The sequence below is a fragment of the Sorex fumeus genome, unplaced genomic scaffold, assembly GCF_029834395.1.
Source record: "Sorex fumeus unplaced genomic scaffold, SorFum_2.1 ptg000050l, whole genome shotgun sequence".
Taxonomy (NCBI): Eukaryota; Metazoa; Chordata; class Mammalia; order Eulipotyphla; family Soricidae; genus Sorex; species Sorex fumeus.
Window position 1 is genome coordinate 13,585,654 of NW_026606107.1, and position 23,239 is coordinate 13,608,892.

At 38.6% G+C, this 23,239-nt stretch overlaps 1 protein-coding gene across 3 annotated transcripts in view; it reads right to left on the bottom strand.

Annotated features, from left to right (window-relative positions):
- Positions 1–22,252, bottom strand: part of ZNF711 (zinc finger protein 711) — a 52,054-nt gene extending 29,802 nt beyond the window's left edge. For 2 of the 3 annotated variants that reach the window (XM_056124153.1, XM_056124150.1), the window contains exons 1-4: positions 22,181–22,252; positions 20,622–20,739; positions 19,076–19,180; positions 6,035–6,637 (exon numbers count right to left, since the gene is read on the bottom strand). In XM_056124153.1, the coding sequence (XP_055980128.1) occupies positions 6,035–6,637; positions 19,076–19,154 (682 nt within the window). In that variant the 5' untranslated portion in view covers positions 19,155–19,180; positions 20,622–20,739; positions 22,181–22,252. The remainder of the gene's footprint in view (positions 1–6,034; positions 6,638–19,075; positions 19,181–20,621; positions 20,740–22,180) is intronic. The other variant, XM_056124152.1, reaches the window with a different exon arrangement.
- Positions 22,253–23,239: the final 987 nt, after the last annotated feature.

Sequence of the window (23,239 nt, forward strand, 5' to 3'; positions counted from 1 at the left end):
CAAACCAAATCAAGGGCTAAAGGGGCTACTATAAAGACAAGACAAAACCTACAAGCACAACAGACCCTTACAGAAAGATGACACAAAACTCCAGGAACTTCATAGACTCAAAACCAAACCAAATCAAGGGCTAAATGGGCTAGTATAAGACAAGACAAAACCTACAAGCACAACAGACCCTTACAGAAAGATGACACAAAACCCTATAACAATAATCTCTCTCAACATCAACGGTTTAAATTCACCAATTAAGAGACACAGAGTGGCAAAATGGATTCAGAGACAGAACCCAACATTCTGCTGCCTACAAGAAACTCATCTCAACAGTCAGAGCAAACACAGACTCAAAGTGAAAGGATAGAAAACAATCCTGAAAGAAAACAGCTCCCTCAAAAAAGCTGGGTTGGCCATACTAGTATCTGACAACATTAATTTCACATTGAAAAAGATTAGAAGGGACAGCGAAGACTATTTTCTCTTCGTCAAGGGATACGAACAACAGGAAGAAATCAAACTCTTAAATGTATACGCACCTAATGAAGGAAGAGCTAAATACTTAAAACTGCTAACAGATTTTAAGGAGGACATTGCTAGCAACAAAATAGTAGCTGGAGATTTCAACATCACCTTATCACCTCTGGATAGATCAACAAGAACAAAACTCAGCAAGGAAACATTGGCTTTGAAAGAAGAAATAGAAGAGAAAGGGCTTATAGACCTATACAGGGATTTATACTCCCAAAACATAGAATACACATTCTTCTCCAGTGCGCATGGAACATTTTCCAAAATAGACTATGTGCTAGGCCACAAAACATACCTAACTAGAATCAGGAAGATAGAAATAGTATCAACAATCTTTTCAGACCATGATGCACTGAGAATAGAAGGGAATCACACACCAACACTGAGAACCAAATCAAACACCGGGAAATTAAACAACTCAATGCTGAACAATGAGTGGATCGGGAAGGAAGTCAAGAACAGAATCAAAAGATACTTAGAAACAAATGAGAATGAAGACACAAGCTACCAGAACTTATCGGATTCAGCGAAAGCCGTATTAAGGGGAAAATTTATAGCTCTGCAAGCATATCTCAGGACGGAAGAAAGGATGCACATAAACAACTTGACTTCACAGCTCAAGATCTTAGAAAAGGATCAACAGAAGGAGTACAAATCAGACAGAAGGAAAGAGATCATAAAGCTTAGAGCAGAAATCAACAACACGGAAACCAATAAAACAATCAATGAAACCAAGAGCTGGTTCTTCGAGAAAATAAATAAGATAGATAAACAACTAACAAAACTCACAAAGAAACTGTGAGAGAGAACCCTAACAAATCAAATCAGAAATAAGAATGGGGATATAACAACAGAAACCAAAGAAATTCAAGGGATCATCAGAGAACTACTTTGAAAGTCTGTAGGCCAAGGAACAAGAGAACCTAGAAGAAATGGATAAATTCCTGAATTTCTATAATCTTCCAAAGCTGAATCAAGAAGAAATAGAGTACCTGAATAGACCTATTAACATCAAGGAAATTGAAACTGTAATCAAAAGACTTTCCAAAAACAAAAGCCCAGGTCCAGATGGATTTAATAGCGAATTTTTCCAAAACATTTAAAGAGGACGTATTGCCAGAACTTCTTAAGCTTTTCCTGGAAATTGAAAAAACAGATAATCTCCCAAACAGTTTCTATGAAGCCCGTATCTCCCTAATACCAAAGGGAAACAAAGGTACCACAAAAAAGAAAATTACAAGCTGATATCCCTGATGAACACGGATGCGAAGATTCTCAACAAAATACTAGCATACAGAAATCAACAACTCATAAAAAGATCATACACCATGACAAAGTGGGATTCATCCCGGGGATGCAAGGATGGTTTCCCATTTGGAAATCAATAAACATATTCCATCATATCAACAAAGAAAAGATAAAAATCATATGATCATATCAATAGATTCAGAGAAAGCATTTGAGTAGATCCAGCACCCGTTTATGATGAAAACGCTCGCCTAAATGGGGTTAGAGGGGACTTTCCTCAATATAGTTAAAGCTATCTACCACAAGTCTACAGGAAGCATCATCCTCAATGGAAAAAAAACTGAGAGTCTTCCCCCTAATATCAGGGAGGAGACAAGGATGCCCAATCTCTCCACTACTGTTCAATATAGTACTGGAAGTACTTGCAATAGCGATTAGGCAAGAAAAAGATATTAAGGGCATTCAGGTAGAAAAGGAACAAATCAAACTCTCACTATTCGCAGATGATATGATACTATACTTACAGAACCTCTACCGAGAAACTCCTGGAAACAATAGACTTGTATAGTAAAGTTGCAGGCTATAAAATCAATACCCAATAGTCCATGGCTTTCCTGTACTGAAAGAGTGAAAGAGAAGAAAGTGACATGAAGAAAACAACCCCGTTCACAATTGTGCCCCAGAAAATCAAGTACCTAGGAATCAGCTTAACTACGGAAGTAAAGGACCTGTACAAAGACAACTACAAAACTCTACTTCAGGAAATAAAAGACGACACGAGGAAATGGAAAAATATCCCCTGTTCATGGATGGGGGAATTAACATTGTCAAAATGGCAATACTTCCCAAAACACTGTACAAATTCAATACGATCACTATTTTACGATACCCATGACATTCTTCAAAGAAATGAGGCAAACATCCTTGAAATTTATATGGAACAATAAGCCCCCACGAATAGCTAAAGAAATTCTTGAGAAAAAGAAAATGGGAGGAATCAAACTCACTAACTTCAAACTACTACAAAGCAGTAATAATTAAAACAGCATGGTACTGGAACAAAGGCAGAGCTGTAGACCAATGGAACAGAGTTGAATATACTGACATCTCCTCCCAAGCATATGATCATCTAATCTTCGATAAGGTGGCAAGAAAATTTAAGTGGAGCAAGGAAAGCCTCTTTAACAAATTGTTCTGGCAAAACTGGACAGCTACATGCAAAAAGGGGGCTCAGATCTCTGCCTAACGCCATGTACAATAGTAATATCAAAAGGGATTAAAGACCTCAACATGAACATGAGAACAGAATCCATAAGGTACATTGAAGACAAAGTTGGCAAAAACTTCCATGTTACTGAACCTAATGGTATCTTCAAAGATGTCACGCCACTGGCCAAGCAAGTGAAAATTGAGATAGACAAATGGGACTATCTTAAACTAAGAAGCTTCTGCACCTCAAAAGAAAAAGTGTTGCTCCATGGCTTGGAGACCAGCCACACATGCTAGGGGAAAAGGCAACTCAGATAGAGAAGGGAGCACCAAATAAATAAAGGGTGTTGGGAGGATCCTCCCAGGATGGGAGAAGCACGCTGAAAGTAGACTATAGAACAAACATGACTGCCACTCAATGCCTCTTTTGCAAACCACAATACCCAAAAGGAGAGAGAGAGAAGACAGGGGAATGCCCTACCACATAGACAGGGTTGGATAGGGAAAATGGGGGGTGGGAGGGTTACTAGGACAATGGTTTTAGAAAATGGGCACTGGTGGAGGGAGGGATATTTGATCATTGTATAATTGAAACTCAAGCACAAAATTTGTAAGTCTACACAACTGTACCTCATGGTGTCTCACTAATAAAAATGAAAAAAAAGAAACAGTGACCAAAATACAAAGACAGTCTACAGAATGGGAAAGGATATTCCCCGAATACACATCCAACAAGGGGTTGATATCAAGGATATACAAAGTACTGGTTGAACTCCACATGACGAAAACATCCAACCCCATAAAAATGGAGTGACGAAATGAACAGAAACTTTCTCAAACAAAAAATCCGAATGGCTAAAAGGCACATGAGAAAATGCTCTACATCATTAATCATCAGGGAGATGCAGATCAAAACAACAATGAGATATCATTTCACACCATAGATAGTGGCCCACATCCAAAAGAAAGAAAGCAATCAGTGATGGTGCATATGTGGCGAGAAAGGGACACTCCTTAACTGCTGGTGGGAATGCTGACTGGTTCAGCCCATCTAGAAAACAGTATGGACGACTCTCAAAAAATTAGCTCCCATTTGACCCAGCAATACCACTCCTGGCAATATATCCCAGAGAGGCAAAAAAGTATTGTCGAAGGGACATCTGCACTTGTTTGTTCACTGCAGCACTCTTTACAATAGCCAGAATCTGGAAAAAACCTGAGTGCCCGAGAACAGATGACTGGTTAAAGAAACTTTGGTACATTTACACAATGGAGTACTATGTAGCTGTTAGAAAAGATGAAGTCATGAAATTTACATACAAGTTGTACTACATGGAAAGTATCATGTTAAGCGAAATGAGTCAGAAAGAGAGGGATAGACATAGAAAGATTGCATTCATCTGGGGAACATAAAGTAACAAAATAGGAGACTAACACCCAAGAGTGGCCGAGATTATACTAATACTAATTATACTAATACCAGGAGTTTTGCCTCATGGCTTGGAGGCCAGTCACACATTCTAGGGGAAAAGGGAGCTCAGATAGAGGAAGGAGCACCACATAAAGGCTCTTGGGAGGATCCTCCCTGTATCGTAGAAGCATGCTGAAAGTGGACTATAGACTAAATATGATTGCCACTCAATGCCTCTTTTGCAAACCACAACACCCAAAACGAGAGAGAAAGAACAACAGGGAATACCCTGCCACAGAGGCCGGGTGGGATGCGGGGTTGGGGTGGTGGAGGGATACTGGGACCCATGTTGGTGGAAAATGGGCACTGGTGGATGGATAAAAATAAAAAATAGAAAACAAGACTTTTTGGAGAGCAAGTATAGCGTTCAAGGTGCAAGCTTTGCATTAGGCCAATCTTTGTAAACACATGGTACCCCCCAAGCACATCTCGGTATAGCCCTGGATATTGTTCATGTTCCTGGAAGACCCAAGAAATCTCCAGAAACAGAGGCTCCAAGGAGCACCACATCCTTGGGCATTTTCATTGAACCAGTTGGCCAAGAACCTTGGTGACTGAAAATCATCATCGGGATCTCCTGAGTACCATTTGGGAGCACTCCAAAATATAGTAAGAGTCCTTCTTAGGAAAGTGAACAATTTATAACTTCAAGAAAGATTCCTTCAAACTTTATAAAATAATAGATATGCTTCATCAGATTCCATCAATCAGCTAAATGAGATTTTCAGTATTGCAGTTGTTCAAACAATCCTACCAATTAAAATGATGACAGGATATTTCTTCTTTCTTCCTTAATGAAATGTATTAAGGACATAATAAAGTATTTGATGAAATAAAATGTTGAAGTATCTTTACATATAATACACATATAATAAAATAAACAGAGGGACTGTAGAATGCAGTCTGGGTTTATAATTTACTTTGTATTTTTTTTTAGATTTTTATTAGTGAAACACCATGAGGTACAGTTGCAGATTTACAAATTTTTGTGCTTGGGTTTCAGTTATACAATGATCAAATGCCCATCTTTAAAATATTTAATTAAAAATCAAATTATACATTTCTTAATATGCTTAAATTCCTGAGTAAAACTGAACTGACAATTTTAGTCTCTGCCATATTAAGAACTGGTGGAGAGATGCTGACAGTGGTGGTGGGACTGGTACTGGAACATTGTATTTCTGAAAGTCAACTGTGGTTAACTTTGTAAACCACGATGCCTTGAAAGAAAAAAATTAAAAGAAAGAAGTTCAAGCATAAATTTCCCAGACTGGAAAATATATATATATACATACATACATACCATAAAAATTGTCAGTTAATATCCTTACTGAATCTTCCAAATTCATATTTCTTCAAAGATATCAATAAAATTCACTTTTGCTTCTTTTGGTATGGATTTTGAATTCATTAAAACCATGATAAATTATAAAAAGCATCACAACAATACAACTTCGAAAACAAATTTTTCAAAATAATTTTCCCCCAATGACTTACTGAAAAATATAACATTCCTGAAAACCCTTCTAAGTTATATATGTACACTCTCCAAAGTGATTATGGAATTTTTGTTTCACTTACAGGATATCATCAAGTAGTCTTCAGAAGTGCTTTTCACATCATCATCATCATCATCCTCCTCATCATCATCCTCATCATCCTCATCCTCCTCTTCATCATCGAAATCTTCATCATCTTCAGTTTTAATTGTAACTGTAGAACCAGGAACACCATCAGTTGCCTGAATCATAGTTTCTGTATCTGAATTTGTTACAAGAACCTCCTCTGATACGACTGTGGGAGAGTCAACTCCAGAAACACAATCTTGGACCACATGTTCTAAGTGTCCATCAGGACCTGTAACAAGGTCAGCCACAAAAACCTGTTCAGGTACTCTAACAGTTTCTGTTATTAATTCGGAAGTCAAAATGTGATCACCATCAGTTTCCTCTAAATCTTCTTCAATGGCAACATCAGCTTCAAGTACAGCTTCAGGAACAATCACACCTTCTGTTACTATGTCAGTCTCAGTGATGATATCAGGCCCATGTACAACTTCAGCCGCTAAGCCAGGATCTAGAGTTATCCCATCATCTGTGACTACATCAGAAACTAATACAGCCTCAGGAACTGAAACAACAATATGGTCTCCATCGATATGTGCAGTACCAGCCATTCCAGCCACTACAATAATCAAAAAAGTAAAGTTATTTTAATTCAAAGTACTGGTTTTCACATGCCAAATTTCAAAATATTTGCATATATTTAATAGTTCTGTACAAATGAATCATTTTAAGAAATCACTGACAACTTAACTTCAATAAAAGCCATCATCTATCAGGAGTTGGGATGAAGGCAGTAGTGGTCATAACTAAAATAAACCCTAAAATAATGCCATTTTTCAAGTAAGTATAAAAATGCAAGAAAATTACTATATACAATTTGCACAATATAATTTAAACAGTAACACCACAGATTGGTAAAGATACAGAAAACCTTTTTAATCTCATATGTTTGTGCTGGGAAGGAAAAAATGGTAACTTTTATTTTTGAAAATTTTTTGGCCAATTTCTTGTAATAAGCAGGTATTTTTGATAAAACTCATCAATCACATTTTGGGATAACTTTCTCAAAAATATTAAAAAGTGTGTTGTTATAAAAACAATAAAATATTTGTAAGTTTATAGTAGTTATTTCTCCTAAAATTTTCTGCAAAAAATTAAAGAGCCCAAATGTGGTTCAGTTGGTGAATATTTGGTTAAACTAACTCTGGCAAAACTACCAGCAATTGAAAATGAACTGGGGATAGTAAAATAGTAGAGTCAGTATGGTTGGCCTTGCATATGGCCAACCCTGGTTTGATCCCCAGGATCCCAGATGATCCACTGAGCATAATCAAGAGAGAGTACTGAGAATCAGGAATAATCCCTGAGCCAAGAGTTATCTCTGAGCATCACTGAGTATGTCCTGGAAACAAAACTATGATCTACTGAAACAATCAAACATCTGAATGAATCTTTAAAATTACTTCAAGTGGAAAAAGATCAAACACCAAAGGGTATTATGAAATTTATAATAAACTTACAAAATTTAAACAAAATAATTTAAATCAATAGTTTTCAACCACCAGCCACAGATCACTGCTGATCTGCAGGTAAAAAAATCAGTTGAAAATGTATCATTTGTTTTGGCATATATTAAAAAGACTGGAGAAAACTAGTGTTGGAGGATATTTGGTTAAAAAAAAGGAACCCTCTTTCACTGTTGGTGGGAATGCCATCTGGATCAGCCTCTATGGAAAACAGTATGGAGCCTTCTCTAAAATACTAAGAATGTTAATCTCCTATTTTGTTACTTTATGTTCCCCAGATGAATGCAATCTTTCTATGTCTATCCCTTTCTTTGTGACTCATTTCGCTTAACGTGATACTTTCCATGTAGTACCACTTTTATGTAAATGTTATGACTTCATCTTTTCTAACAGCTACATAGTACTCCATTGTGTAGATGTACCAAAGTTTCATTAACCAATCATCTGATCTCGGGCACTCATGTTTTTTTTTCCATATTCTAGCTATTGTAAACAGTGCTGCAATGAACAAACAAGTGCAGATGTCACTTCGACTATACTTTTTTGCCTCTCTGGGATATATTCCCAAGAGTGGTATTGCTGGGTCAAAATAGGAGACTAACACCCAAGAATGGCTGAGATTAGTACCAGGAATTTTGCTCCATGACTTGGAGGCCAGCTACACATGCTAGGGGAAAAGGGAGCTCAAATAGAGAAGGGAGCACCAAATAAAGGGTGTTGGGAGGATCCTCCCAGGATGGGAAAAGCACGCTGAAAGTAGACTATAGACCAAACATGATTGCCACTCAATGCCTCTTTTGCAAACCACAACACCCCAAAGGAGAGAGAGAACGGAGGGGGTATGCCCTGCCACAGAGGCAGGGTAGGATGGGGGGGGGGGTGAAGGGGGAGGGATACTGGGATCCGTGGTGGTGGGAAATGGGCACTGGTGGAGGGATGGGTATTTGATCATTGTATAATTGAAACCCAAGCACAAAAATTTGTAAGTCTACAACTGTACCTCATGGTGTCTCACTAATAAAAATAAATAAATAAATAAATAAATACTAAGAATGGAGTTCCCATGTGATCCAGCAATACCACTGGTTGGCATATATCAGAGAATACAAATACGCTAAATTTGAAAAATGTAAGTACACCTCTGTTCATTGTAATGCTTAATACAACAGCTATGTTTATGGAAGCAACCTAATTATTCAATGACAGATGAAGAAAGAGGCAATAGTATACATATATAATGGAATACTATGCAGCAATAAGGAAAGATGAAATATTGCATTCTCAGTAACTAGGATGAAACCGGAAGGTATCATGTTAAATAAAATAAGTCAGAAGGTGGACAAATACTAGATGATCTATCTCATTTTTGGTATATGAAGAAGCAAAACAAAAATCTAGACAGCAATGAATGTGAAACCTGTGGTCCTGGACTACAAAACTGAAATTGCCAAATTGAGGGGAAGGGAAGGCAAAAAGATGTGGACTAGAAATATCATAAGGAGGATAAGAGAAACAGTATAGGCTGTATGGTGATTGCCTTGCATACAACCAACCCAGTGGGATCTCCAACAACTCATATACCTGTTGTGGCAGCAGGAGTGATCCCTGAGAATAATACCAGGAGTAGGCACTGAGTTCAGCCAAATATGGCCCACCTACCACCCAGCAAAAAGAAGAGAAGTAAAGACATTGGTGGAGGGTTCTGGGGACTTCGGTGGTGTGATGTAAAATAACTGTACATGCTATACATCAAGATCATAAATGTTAGCACTACCATAAACATACCGTAACTACAAGAACAATAAAAATAAATATAAAAATATTTAAAGAGAGACCAGAGCTATAATGTAGTGTGTAAGGCACTTGCTTTCCATGTGACTGACCCAGGTTCTATCCCCAACACGTTATGGTACGTTAAGCACCACCAGGAGCAATCCAGTGCACAGGGCAAGAAGCCCTGAGCACCACCATGTGTGACCAAAAAACAAGCAAAACTTTTAAAGATACTCTTAGGAAAAGGTTGGGATATACCTAGCAGTGTTCAGGGTTTGATCCCAGGAATGCTGGGGGACCAAATGGTGCCAAGAATCAAACTGGGGTTGGCTACATGCAAGGGAAGTACCTTAACCTCTATACTATCTCTATGGCCTAAAAATATAATTTTATATGACATTTTCAAAATAGCAATAAGGTGGGAGTATAGGAAAATACACTAGTATGGCATATATAGAATGATGGCACAGTTCTATATCTGCATAGTGGTAGTACTTACACAAATATATAAGATACATATTTTAAAATCTTGGTAGCTAAATAAAATGTTTAGTTTGGTTAATACTAATGCACCAATGTTAATTTTCGGGTTTTGATACTCGACCATGATTATAGTAAGATGTCACTCTTGAAAGATGGAAAAATAAGAGTATATGGGACCACATGCATTTTTTCCCCTAATTCCTGTGAGTCTAATTAAAAAGTTAAAAAGACAAATATAAGGGGGTTATAATATACTAAATGAAGTGACTCAATAAGATATGGCAAGATTGATACATTATATGTGTTATAAAATGTCCCTCAACATCTTTATCTTGTAAGAATTAATACACTTAAGTTGAAAACATTTAATTGGGGAAGTAAATAAAATAACTTATTTTAGACAAATTGTTCTGATAATAGCATACATATAGATTTTACATTTTATAGTGAACAAGGTTGTAACAAAAATTTATACACAAAGAAATTAAACAAAGCTTTTTCCAGTATACATTGTACTTTGTATATAGTAATGCCTGAAATAATGTTATTTGTTATGCAATTTTCATTATCATTAACCAATTTATTATAGAAGTTATTCAACACATTAGGGTAGAGAAAATTGATACTGTCAATACCCTACTCAATCAAAACACTAATATTAGAGGGGCTACAGACACAGCTTAGTAACAAAGCACATGTGTTGCATGTTGAGGGCCTAGCAAAAATGTATGAGGTTCCTTCCCCACAAAATGCCAAACTTCAAGATCATCTTCTAAATCTTCCAAATTTTCTATATCTTACTATTTTCAAACCCTCAAATAATTTACCATATTGCCCCAAGATAGAAAGCTTCTATTTTGAAAATTTGGTAGATGAATGAAATGCAAATAAAATACTTTCTACACAACTGTTATTCCACTGGCTATTTTGAAAACAGGGGAGAGGATACAAACTCAGCATTTAAATGTGACTGGAAAGGTTATCAAGCAAAGTTTAAATGATAAGTCTACAATTCACAGTACTATAATCCTGCACGTATAAATAATCTAGTAAATTTCATTAAGCTCTTTCCACAAGTCAGAGTTAAATTATGGGAAATTACAGGTATCTTAGAGCATTTCTGAAGGTTAGTTTGATTGTTGAGAGCTCGATTTGCTCGAGCGGGCCCAGTAACGTCTCCATTGGATTGTTGAGAGCAGAAACTAAAAAGTTTCAGATAAACTGATGCAGTGCTGTCCTGGATTTAGATTATCTTGGTTGGAAGAATGCTAAAAGATGGACGGAACAAATGATGTGCAGTTAACCCAGTCTCTACTCTAGTAGAAACTTACAGGCCAAATTAAATGAAATCCAAAACCCTAAGGAAAACAAGATGACTAATAAGGTTTTTTTTGTTTTCTTTTCCCAAACACTTTGCTATTATTATTATTATAGTTGTGATAACATGGGGTCATATTAGCCTTGCTTATGACACTTTGCACACTGGTTGTGCAAACTTTCTGGTACCACATTTGTAGTGTTTACACACTTTGTTGTGTCATCAGGAATCCCAACTAGCAGTACAGCTGAGATCATACTTAAGCACCTAGTAGTGCAAGGAATGAATAAGACACAGCCACTAAGATGTCTCTGGGTTCTTCCTAATAAATCAGCTCATCTGTTTTCTAAGCAATGTCACTTATTACATAACTATACACTAGCTATATTTGAGAGATGAGTTTGTACTAAGCAACCTCATTTAAGCATCAAAATGATTAGATGAAAGATTAACTTCTTTGGGGCAGAGCAATTAATTGCACAGGGGTAGGGATCTTTGCCTTGCATGCAGCTGACCCAAGTTTGATCTCAGGCACTTCGTATGGTCTCCTGAGCCTACTAGGAGTAATCCCTGAGCACAGAACCAAGAGTAAGCCCTGAGCACCACCAGCTGTGGCTCCCAAAATAAATAATAACTTATTCTGATTTTAAATATAAAGGAACTGTGGTCTTTACAGATTAAATAGGACTGCCCATAGCTCATGCTGAACTTGTTGCTGGATTCCAAACTCCTTTTTCCCTCCATCCTTGAGCATAAATACTATAGCAGGTAGGGTGATTTCACCTTGCATGTGGCTGACCAGGGTTTGATCTCCAGCACCCCATATAGTTCACTGAGTCCCACCAGGAGTCATCCCTGAGCCCAAAGGCAGGGGCAGGCCCTGGCCACTGCCATCTGTGGCCCAATATCAAAAAACCTCTTTATAAAGAGGTTTATTGAGTTAAGTCACTACTGAAAGACGACTTTGAGAAAGTAAGTATGCCTATCACAGCCACTTAAGATTTAAATTTAAAAGCTTATAGTAGGCAGCATTAAATGATACCGAACATTTTTCTTACTATATAACAACTGTGAGAAAATATCACTTAATCATAAAATCAATTCAATAATGAGATAACACACGAAACACATAATCACTCAAGTTTCCATCTTATTAAAGAAAGCATTATCTTACCACTTAGTGTACTTACTTGACAAGCAATACTCTACTTTTAAAAATATCATTAATTTGTGAAGCTTAGAATATATGTTTGGGGACCTGGGCATTGACTCAGTAGCAAAAAATACCTGCCTACCAAGAGTGAGTCCAAGAGTTGAGTCCTCAGACTCTGTAGATCTATTGTCTAGGAGTCTCAATGACATAACAGAAGGTATGATCTGTGGCATATAAACAGTTGTGATCAAGTATGACTTCTCAAACATGCAAACCCAGGAAAGCATGACAACTAACGATGCATAAGCTCTACAGCTAGTAGTGTGACACCATGAAGTAACATGTGTGAATACTACAGCAACCTCTGGCAAGTACTACTACCAGAATGTGTAAGAACACAACTAAATGAATGAACGAGCATTTGTGATTCTGTGATCCCTAGAAGTATGGTATGTATACAAACTAACTGTTGTGCAGCTCCAATAAAGAACAAATCCATACAATTTGAAGCAACATGTATAAAACTGCAGCATATAATACTGAGTGAAGTCAATCAGAAGGAAATGGATAGATAGAAAATCATATCTCTGATATGTGGGACTTACACATACACAGTAGCAACGAAGGTCTAAAGGCAACTTAAACTGATCTACATAATTCAATTGAAGGGAGGGGGAGTCTTAGGGAGAGCTGAGTGATAGGGTCCTTGGGAGAAAGAGGAGGTACACTGGTGATGGGTGTGGTGTTAGAATTATGTGCATGAGAAACCATTATTAACAGCATTGCAAAAGAAAAAGCCTCAATTAAAGAAATTAAAAATAAAGCTGTTATCCCTGTAAAGGACCTAAGTTAATGTGCAAGTGGCATAACCAGATGTGCAACAGCAAGCAGAAGAACCAAATTTGAAGGCACCACAGCCAAGTGTGTAGAGACACTGATGATTACAACAATAGCAACAAAAGAACTTTGTTTTAATGTAAACAGAATTTTTAAAAAGTGTATCTAATTTCTACTATAAATTTAAAATTTAAAAAGTTCAAGGGAAGCATGTGAGCTTGGCAAAGTGATTGCTTTCATAAGAAATCTAAACTGAGCACCAAATAAATGCTACTATCAAAAGTACTGAGCAGGCTTGGAGATCTCAAGCTGAGCATCCTCCACCCAGATCCTCCATCTTCCTGTAGGCAGGGGCCACACCCACCAACTGGTCCCCTGGCCCCCTGTAATCCCATCAACAGCCAAGATCCAGAGACAATAAAACCTAGCTCCCAGAAGAGAACAGCACAGAGTCTCCTGCCCCCACGCCTGGTTGCCCTCACCGGGGCCCCTTGGAGGGGGGCGGGTTGAGTTTCCCTCCCCGCCCTGAGCAGAGCTTCGGCAGCCGAAGACCTCCAGAACCAGTCACAACCATGCTGAGACCACTCTCCACACGCATGAAGGTACTGGCAGAGGACAAAGGCATGTGGTTCCCGGGGCTGAGATCTCCAAGCCTGCTCGAATCGGGGCTGAGCATCCTCCACCCAGATCCTCCATCACACCCACCAACTGGCCCTCTGGCACCGTGTAATCCCATCAATGGCCAAGACCCAGAGACTATAAAACCTAGCTCCCAGAAGCGCGAGGCCACATTCGAGGCTGTGCAACATCTTATTATCTTATTCTTACTTTGGACAACCTGGCAGGCTACCAAATGTAGCCTGCCCACAAGGCAGAGTCTGGCAAACTCCCCATGACGTACCCGTGGCATACCCAGTATGTCAAATACCAGTAACAATGATGGGTCTCATTCTCCTAACCCTGAAAGAGCCATGAATATGGCACTTTTTAAAATCTCAGGGCTAGGGCGAAGGAGACATTACTGGTGCCTGCTCGAGGCAATCGATGAACAACAGGATGATCGTGATCGTGATCGATCGTGATCGTGATCAAAAGTACTGATAATTTAAGTTCCCTCTGGGCTTAAATTAACATTATTTTATTTCTTAAAATATCACACAAAAAGTGAAAATACTTGAAATTGATCCAGTAACATCAAATGATGAAAATATAGTTCCTGACTTCTAATTGTACCTTCTCAATACAGAAAACAATTTAGCTACCATAATGTATATATCTGGGCAGGAGCGATAGCACAGTGGGTAAGGCATTTACATTGCATGCGGCCGACCTGGCCAACCCCAGTTCAATTCTTCCACCCCTCCCGGAGAGCCTGGCAAGCTACTGAGAGTATCTCACCCGCATGGCAAAGCCTGGCAAGCTACCCGTGACGTATTCAATATGCCAAACACAGTAACAACAAAGTCTCACAATGGAAACGTTACTGGACCCGCTCGAGCAAATCGATGAACAACAGGAGAACGGCGCTTATGCTTATGCACTTTTTCTAAAACCAGTAATCACAAAATAACACTAGACAACTGAAACATAAAGACTACATAACAAAAAATACTGTAGTTTTGAAACTTTTCTGGTATAAGTACTCCATGATATTCATTTTACAAAAAGTGTTAATTATTATATGAAAGTACCAGTTAAAACTATGTAGTAGTTTCCATTTCGTTACTTCTAAAAAGACCAGAACATGAAAGAATTTTTCTCTGCTGGGCAGTATGTTTATGTTAGAATAATTGTGTTTCTATGTGTGTATGTGTATATGTGTATCTCCCCAATTACCATGAAAAGTGTTCCAAGATGTTTATCTTGTGGTTGCAGGTGTATGCATTGGCATATTTCCATGACCACTCATACTCCAGTCTAAAGTGCAAAGCTTTGTTTGACACAAAAGTATTCTAATATACAGAACATGTTTTCACAGCTCTATGAAAATGTGAGCCGAAGAATAGATAAACAAAATGTAGTTTATTCATACAATGTTATGTTATTTTGCAGTTAAGGGGAATGAAATGCTGATAACACTACAACGCAGATAAAACTTGAAAATGTTAAATAAAAAAACACAAACGATCACATGATATGATTGTATTCTCATCAAATGTACAAGATAGGAAGAAATAGCATGCTTGCCTGACTAATTATGAAGTGACAACTGAGGTGATAATTGTATAATACTGTGACTATACTAAAAACCATAAAATTATATACTTCAAAATTGGTAAATTGTATAGTAGCACTGTAGCACTGTCCTCCCGTTGTTCATTCACTTGCTTGAGCGGGCACCAGTAATGTCTCCATTGCGAGACTTGTTACTGTTTTTGGCATATCGAATACACCACGGGGAGCTTGCCAGGCTCTTTCCTGCAAGTGCAATACTCTCGGTAGCTTGCAGGCTCTGCGAGAGGGATGGAGGAATCAAACCTGGGTTGTCCGTATGCAAAGCAAACACCCTACCCACTGTGCTTTCGCTCCAGCCCAAATTGTATAGTATATGAATTAAATATCAATATAAAATACATATGAAAATGAACATAAAATGCAGAAAAGATAGTTCAAAGAGCTGGAGCACATTCAGTAAGACCAGGCTTAATCCCTAGTACTATATTGTCTTTGAACACTGTGGGAGAAACCCCCAAGCACCACGCCAGAAGTCTCTGAGAACCACTGTGTGTGGCCCCCAAAAAAGACCCCAAAATATATTAGAACATACATGTTCACATTTCCTAGCAACCTAAAAGAAATGAAGCATGAGGTATAAATAAGAATAAACTTTTATTTTGCTTTATCATTTACTGAAAGTCAGCATGTAGTATCGCTTTTCAGCAGTTATGTGCCCAACTGCTTCATCCAAGTGGAAAGCTACAGGGTAGGAATTCAGACATTTCAAATTCCAGATGTTTTTCTCCTTCTCCTAACTTCCACTTCAGTGTTGGGAAGCTGAACAGTGATTTAAAAATTTTAAGGGTCTCTGTTAGCTCTAACAATTCATTCTATTATATAAAACAGTAGGCCCAACCAAAACCTATGTCATATTGGCTGAGGCAGAGCTGGGAAGATATAAATATAAAGGCAAGTTGGTGCTACACTACACCCTCCCATGGTTACAGTGAAGGATCTGGGCTGCTCCCATTCAACCATTTCCTCTTATCTTAGAAAACTAAAATCAACTTTTTAAGCCCAGCTCTATCATGTAATTTTTTTTTCACAGCAAAGAACAAAAACCCACCAGCTGTGGACTTTTTCTCACTGACAGTAACAGTAGACTGACTGGTAGTACCAGTAGTTGAAAGGCAGAAAGTCTCTATAAGTCAATCATAGATAGAAGTATTGCATTTTCCCTCCCTTCCTCCCCCTTCCTTTTCTTCTCCCTTCCCCTCCCCCCTCGCTCCCTCTCTTCCTTTTCTCTGGACTTACTTCTGGCTCTTTGCTCAGGACTCACTCCTGGCACAGCTTGGGAGACCATATGGGGTGCCAGGAATTGAACCTAGGTCAGCCACATACACAGCAAGTGCTAAACTAATTCTCCAGCTCCAAGTATTAGATTTTTTATTTTATTTTTAAAAGTTTTTCACAATAACTTATTACATTAAATGTTCCAATACCAATCCCACCACCATTACACCTACCCACCACATTTCAAATGTCTCCACCCTGTCCCCCAAACCCTGCCCCCAATGCAAGACCTAAAAAAATTGTTTTGTATTGCTTGTTATGAATAATTTGCTAAAATGATCTAAAAACATTACTTAAGTGTAAAGATTGTTTTATCTTACATTGGAGCCAGTAAGTCCTTGTGTAAGAGATTACCAACATATGAAATGTTGCATGGCCACAAATGTGGCAGCGTGCTCCAGGCATTCTAAAATTTTAAATACAGATATTAGATTTTTTAAAGACTTTTCTTTCTTTCCATTCTCAGTAACAACAATTGCAGTCTGCTTGTTTTATCTTATTCCTTATCTTGATACAATAAATGTTACATAGCCAAAAAAAAGTAAACTTCAAGACATTAAGGAAGAACAATGGAAAGGAGAAAGGAACATAAATTATTTGCCAGAACTAAAGTTCTTTTTTTTTCATCTTTTGAAAGGAATGGATATTTTACTCATGAACTGGCATTTTCTTCAGTAGTGAAGAGGATTCTGGCACTTCACCAAATGCTACAGGGTAGGCATTATTTTTTAATTAAATGAGGAATATACTGCATTATTTTCATTATAAAATACCTTTCATTTTTTGGGAAACAGAAATTTTTATTAGAAAGTAGAAGGAAAAAGAAAAGAAACTCCCCAGCAGAGAGTAGGGAGTGGGAATAAGTATAGAATCAAGTTCTCAATATCTTATTTTAAAAATGAAAGTTGATATTCAGGTCAAAATCTATTTACCATACTGAAGTTCAAGTATGCCAGTCGTCTGAAATCTATGTCTAGAAAATTATTTACAAGGTTACCTGAAATCTATTACTCTTCTGCATTCTAAAATTTCTGTAATTCTTCTTAACCAGAATGATTTCAAAATCATAATTAACATGACTTCACTTCAGTTAGCTGTACAAATACATGAATTTTTCTACATCATCAGTTACAGGGTCATCTTGATCTCCAGTACACTCAATCTTGATGTACAAATTGCACTTTAATTCATCAGAGAGAAATGCCAAGGCATCATGACACTGGAAAGGACATCAAATGTTACATAGCCCAACCAATTCATTAAAGCGAATTAAGCTCTTTGTTAATATAGACATACAGTTAGCAAAACTAACAAAACTAGAATCATTTCTGACTCTCATTACTCTGGATTTTTAAAAGGGACAGAAAATAACATGCTCAAAGTTATCTAAAATCACTAACAGGATTTTATTAAACAAAATATCAGTAGTTGTAGCCCCCACCCCTAAGTTTAGATTTGATATTCAGTAATATTTCATTTTTTGTTTACTTTTTCTCTTTATCATTTGTGATCTTTGCTCTCACTCTGATCCTTTATTTCTGAGTCACACCTGGCGATGCACAGGGGTTACTCCTGGATCTGCACTTGGGAGTTGCTCCTGGCAGTGCTCAGGAGACCATATGGGATGCTGGGAATCGAACCTGAGTTGGCCGCATACAAGGCAGACACCCTACCTACTGTGCTATCTCTCAGGCCCTTATCCTTTCTTCTTAAACTTCATATATCTCTATCATTTAGACTGATACTGTGAAAATCAGCATTTTGTTGATTTTCAATGGAATCTTCATATTTTAATCAAGAAACTATTTTAAGACAATATAAGTTGAAAGCCTTTTTATAACAAAAGAAAACATCGTCTATTATAATAACTCTGAGAATACAACATTAGAATATAATTAATCACCAAGAGCATGATTTTACCTATATCACTATTTAACTGTAAAATTCTTTGAATAGAAGAAAATACTTTATTTGCTTTATCAATAATGTAACTTAAACTTTATTTTATAAAGTCACTTTTATTATATTTTTGTGAAATAATGATGCAATTATTTATACCAATTTACTTTTGTTGTTGTTATTTAGACATATCTGGTGATGCTCAGGGGTTACTCCTGCTCTATAGTCAGGAATTACTCTTAGCAGTGCTCAGGGGACCATATGAGATTGAAATCAGTCATGTGCAGGGCAAACAGTCTATTAGGGCTCTGACCCCACACAAAATGACATTTTTTATTTCCAATTAAATAATACCACTATATTCTCCTTCCTTAACTTCAATTTGCCCACAAAAATTAGATTAACTTTAAGATATATAAATTTACCCTATAAATGTAAGCCCTACAAATGTATTTTCCTAGAAAATAATTCATTTTCTCTGTAATTCTAGTTCTTCGATATTTTTGATATTTTGGTATATTCTGACATTTAAAAAATACAACAAAGAAAATGCTTTACCAAAATCCTGCATAATCATGGTATGAGCCATTCTAGAATCTGATGTATGCAATCCAAGACTTCCACCACCTGAATCCATAATTAGCAAAGATTATTCACAAATATCTGCAAAAGAAAGAGTTTTTAAGTAGGTTAAATATATTTAGGACAAAATCAGTTGTTTTCAGAAAAAAATGCCTTTAAATGAAGTGCACAAATACAAATAAAATAAAAAGCTTTGATTAGATGCTTAATGTGACAACCATAAATAAAGAACCAAATAGAGGAAAAACCTAAGATAATGGAGAATAAGACACAATAAGGGAAATGAGCCATGGGAGAGGTGGTAGAAGCAAGGAAAACAATAAAAATGGCAGAAGTGAAGTTTCAGTTAAAATATAATAATAAAAATAATATGGCAATAGACAATAGTTAATATATTATACGTTACTGTATGCTTCAGGTGTAATACCAGTGAATTTCATCCAGTGACTCTCATCCATTTCTTCCAGACCCAAAATGAGCCCTTCAAAAAAGTTCTGTAAATGAAGATGTGTTTCACTTCTCTCTTGAGGTTCTACTTATAATACACTAAGTTCTAACCCAGTTTCCCTGAAGTTCTTTGAGTGAATGAGGACTTCTGGCCTCTACTACTGTCTGTCTCAGTTTTAAGGACTCATGAAACACCCCTGCTTCTGTAACTATGGTAGAATTAAGACCCATTATAGGTAAATAAGGAGCAAATTGCTTCTTTCAGAAAATTGTTTACTTGTAATTGCATAATAATTTTATTAATAATAACTCATGTTAGCTTTATGCTAATTTTGAAAGGGCTCAACCTATTTCTTTTCAAATTCCTTATTCCACTTTAAGATCCTCAGATAAAATGGAAGCTAAAGTCTATAGTTTCATGCATAATTCTGCTTCTAATTACATATATGTATTCTCCTTCAAACATTATTAGATTTTAATTAAATCAAACCAAACATACCTGTCAACTTTATCTTTAGTTTTTAATTAATACTGTTAAGCAAATTGGGCTATATGACACAAAAGATGAAACTAAGAAGTCAACAGAGTTTTAGAAAACGTCCATGTAAAACCAATTAATCTATTAATAAGTACAGCTAAGATTTTCACTTGTCTCCAAGTTCTATACATAAACAAATGTAGAATTATCTCAAAGGGAAACCTCTATGAGCATTTCAGTAATGAACAGAAAAATCTGAATCGGTATGAAACATTTATATATAGCAAATCATTAACAAAGTCATTTTATGTGAGCAAGATTATGAATTGCTATAAATTCTTAACCGTATTTTCTTTTTCAAATACCACATTGTTTTCTGCCTTTCAGTAGAAAAGACTGAGAGTTCACAATAAACAACTATACTTTCACACAAGTAAATTAAAACACCATAGGCACTGTCCTTAACATTTTAAAGCAGTGTACTATTCAACTTTAGAATAAGTGCTTTCCCACATAATAAAATAATTAAAAACACCATTAAATGTTTAAGTACTATTTTGTGTAATGAATAAGATAAAATACCAAATTGTTAATCACCTTAATATGCGTCTTGAAGTTGTAGACTCTCTTACATATTATAAAATAAAATCTGCAATTTATTTTTGTTATTTTTCCGTCTGAGTTATTTTCTCTTGGAAAATGTTGCCTTTACCTACTGTAAAAAATGAGAATTATATATCTTGAAACATTTTAAAATAAATTTCTTATACAACTTTTTTCTTTTTTGCAGCAGGAGGGGGGGAATGACAGTGGTGCTTAGGAGGCCATGCGGTGAATGCAGTGCTGAGGATGATGTCCTGTGCATGTCAGATTTGCATGACTGCCACAATTTTTCTTTACAATTCAACTTGCAAGGCAAAACTGCTAGGGACTTCATGATCAAATCCTTTCATCTAAAAATCAATCGGCGGTTTCAACAGAAGCAATGTTACTACACTTAAATATTTACCTAAGCATCAAATTTTCTCTAGCAACACGTTATTTTGGAAAATGAAAGAGAACCAACCAAGAGCTTATTTTATCCTTGCCAAATTATAGGGGTAAATCTGCACTCAATAAAGTGTCAACATATTAATACGTAGTGAAACTATTATGGGAAGTATCACAACGTCTAAATCGAAAATCAATCTCACAACCCTTTTCCCCATATAGGAAGTTTCAATAGGATTAATAATAAAAGAGCTATGAGAACAGGAGTGTGTTAAGTATTCAATAACCAACAGATTGCTAGGCATCTTAGTCCTTTTAAGATGATATCGCACATCCTTATGGAACAGAGACAACTAGGCTTCAAGTAAACATCAACATCTTTCTTTTCCATCACTATGAGGGGACCAAAAATGACTCACCCCGCCCCCTCAAAAAGAAAGGAAAAAACCATTTTACTCATCCTTCTCCTCTAAACATAGCTTACTCGGGACCAAGCTTCCCGAGATGTAAACAGGGCAAGGGATTCAAGAGTAGACCTAAGACGGCAGAGCAAGGGAAGCTCAAGTGGCAGTATTTGCGGAACTAGGAGACAAAGGAGGCCTGGCAAGTAGCAGTATTGAAGCTTTGGAAACAACCTCTTCCCGCTTTAAGTCTTCTTCCAAAGGACCATGCCAAGTTTCAATCATTTCTAACCAAAAAAAAAAAAAAAAAGCGCACGCGTGCCCTCCCATAAATTACCCGAACAAGAGAACCTGGGGGGGGGGGGGGAGGGAAGCGGACATAGAAAGAGAATTTACCGCCCCCGTCCCCCGGATCGGAGCAGCGGCGGATACCGCAGCCACCCACGAGTCCAGCCGCCCAACCTCACCCCCTCTGCCGGCTCCACGAGACCCGGCCGAGAACCAAGATGGTGGTGGCCTAGCGGAGGCGACGGAGCCGCGCGAACCCGCCCCCGCGCCTCCCCGGCCACCAAAACGTGCGATTCGGCACCTCAGCACCAACGCCGCCGCCCACGCACATTCCAAGGGTACGGCGGGCAGCGGGTGGGGGGAGAAAGGGGCGTCCGGGGCGGAAACGGGGGGTCGGGGGTGCGAGTGAAAGGAATAAAGGGGGGGGGAGACTGAGAGAAAATGCCTGCGGGGGTGGGGGGGCGCCGCGATCTTCACCGTTTTGTTTTCCGCCATTTTCCCGTCGCTCTAAACTACACCACGGGCCCCCACTAAGGCTTCGGGCCTCCGGGGCCGGGACCTATGGCAAGACGAGGTTCGCCGAGCGTGCGAGACTTTCCTCAATTTCGCCAGCCGCTCCGTACGGCGGCGAAGAGGAACTGCCTAGGGGGAGGGGAAGCCGGGAGCCGAGAAGCCGCTTCCATTGTTCCCGTCCCGCTCGCACACAATCGGCGCGTCTCCTCCCGGAACCCCGGCCACACTGAGCCCCGCAGAGCCGAGCAAGTCCCTTCACTTTCTCCTCAGGAGTCGCCTTACCTCCTGCCGACGCCACCGCCGCCGCATCCGCCGCCGCCGCCGCATCCGCCGCCGCCGCCGCCCCCGATTGGACGTTGCCCGAGCTCCGGGTTTCCGTGGGAGGCCGCCGTGGATCAGCGAGGGCCGAACGTTCGGGTTCCCGAGGTTCCGGACCCCGAGCCAATCGCGAGCTACTCTGCGTCCGGGAGGCAAGCCGCCCGGCCCTCCTCTCTGAAGCGGCTGACTTGCTGAGGTTGCATTACGTCACGCTACACTTGCTGCGGGGTAGGGGCTCCGGGAGCGGGGTGGGGGTGAGGGGATGGCGGGGAGGCAGGGTTGGCTGGGGGGTGGCGGCGTTATCAGGCGCGCGGGTTCGGAAAACCACGAAGCACGGGTTCGACTGTGTTTGAGCTTGGACTGGCAAGTCCCACTGAACGAGCTTAAGTTCCTCACAAGCTTCTGAGGACTTCTCAGAGGAAAAAATACTGTTTTCCAGGTTTCTCAAGGGTAAGGGAGAGGAGAGAGATGCATCAATAACTGAATGTTCACTTATTGATCCTAAAATAGCTGTTAGACGGCATTTTATTTTATCTTACTGGCTTTGGGGGTCATCCCAGCGATGCACATGGGGTTATTCCTGGCTCTGCACTCAGGAATTACTCCTGGTGATGCTCCGAGGACCAAATGGGAAGCCAGGAATCTACCCCAGGTCAGCCACATGCAAGGCAAACGCCCTGCCCTCTGTACTATAGCTTTGGACCC